General features: G+C 38.4%; 1 protein-coding gene across 1 annotated transcript; it reads right to left on the minus strand.

The window, feature by feature from the left end:
• Positions 1–374: 374 nt before the first annotated feature.
• LOC129252084 (uncharacterized) lies at positions 375–1,051 on the minus strand. Its single transcript, XM_054890903.1, has 2 exons — positions 741–1,051; positions 375–666 (listed from the first exon to the last, which is right to left on the minus strand). Exons 1-2 carry the CDS (start codon positions 1,049–1,051, stop codon positions 375–377), a joined length of 603 nt encoding a protein of 200 aa, XP_054746878.1.
• Between the last annotated feature and the right edge of the window lie 201 nt (positions 1,052–1,252).

Below are 1,252 nucleotides of genomic sequence, written 5' to 3' on the forward strand. Positions count from 1 at the left end.
CCGTTTCATTGAAGTGGTAAACCACATTTTTTGTTCTTTGGTCTGACGTTAACACAAACAAAGCGGATGATTTCCCAATTCGTGAACACGCAACGTTTAGCTGCTCATGTGAAAGCGCATGATTTTCTAAATTTATCCCGCAAACACTAAGCGATTGGCCTTGCGACTTGTTAATTGTCATTGCAAACACAAGGCGAACCGGAAATTGCAATCGTTTGAAGTCAAACGGAAGATCAGTCGGAATCATTGGTATTCGACGAATACATACATTTTCACCTGCGTACTTTCCGTTAATAATGGTTGCCTCAATAGAGTTCGGCATAAGTCGTTTCATCGCAACTCGATTACCGTTGCAAAGTCGCAGTGGATTCAAATTACGAAATATCATAATGAACCAACTTTGATTGCAAATTATGTGGGGGAAATCCAGGTAACTCCAGAGAGTTCAAAAACTCCGTTGGATAATTTACTACATCATCGGGATTTGTTATGGTATCAAAGGATTTGTATGTTACCAAATCGCCATCGATTTTTGATTGCATAGTGAAATTCAATCCCTGTACATCATTATTCTTTGCGGCGAGAATTGCTCGTTGACTTAACCAATCATAATTCTGATAATTCTCACTAATGTTTGGGAAAACATTTTCAATAACAGCTGAGAGTCTACAAATCGGCAAAAGTCGTTGGTAAGAGTAATTAATCCAGCAACTGGGACTTTTCCATTTCCAACAGCTAACAATTGTTTGGAAAATTGTGCAGCACTTTGAGAATTTTGATGTTGAACTCTCATATTAGTGGTTAGCGATAATGTTTTTACGTTATTCCACAAAGGTTGTGCCTTCAGACAAGCATTCAATTCATTTGCAGGCGTTCCACGGGGAATTACTGGCAACATCTGCCTGAAATCGCCTGCCAAAAATATCATCAAGCCACTAAAGATGTTGTTATATCGCCGAAGATTCTTCAGTGTGAAGTTAAGTGCTTCAAGTGATTTCTTATGTGCCACTGTGCACTCATCCCAAACAATAAGCTTGCATTGCATCAACATTTTGGACTACGAACAGACTGGTGAATTTAACCTCAAATGCACGATCCACATAATTTACACAGTTCAACTTACCACCCTAAGGACAAATGCCTGCTGTTGAAGTTGATCAAAAATTTGCACAATACGCGTGATTGATTTGATGGTTTCCAATTGAACTGTTAAGAAACGATTAACTTTAACCTTAATTTCACAATTTCACAG

Source organism: Anastrepha obliqua, chromosome 1, assembly GCF_027943255.1.
Source record: "Anastrepha obliqua isolate idAnaObli1 chromosome 1, idAnaObli1_1.0, whole genome shotgun sequence".
Taxonomy (NCBI): domain Eukaryota; kingdom Metazoa; phylum Arthropoda; class Insecta; order Diptera; family Tephritidae; genus Anastrepha; species Anastrepha obliqua.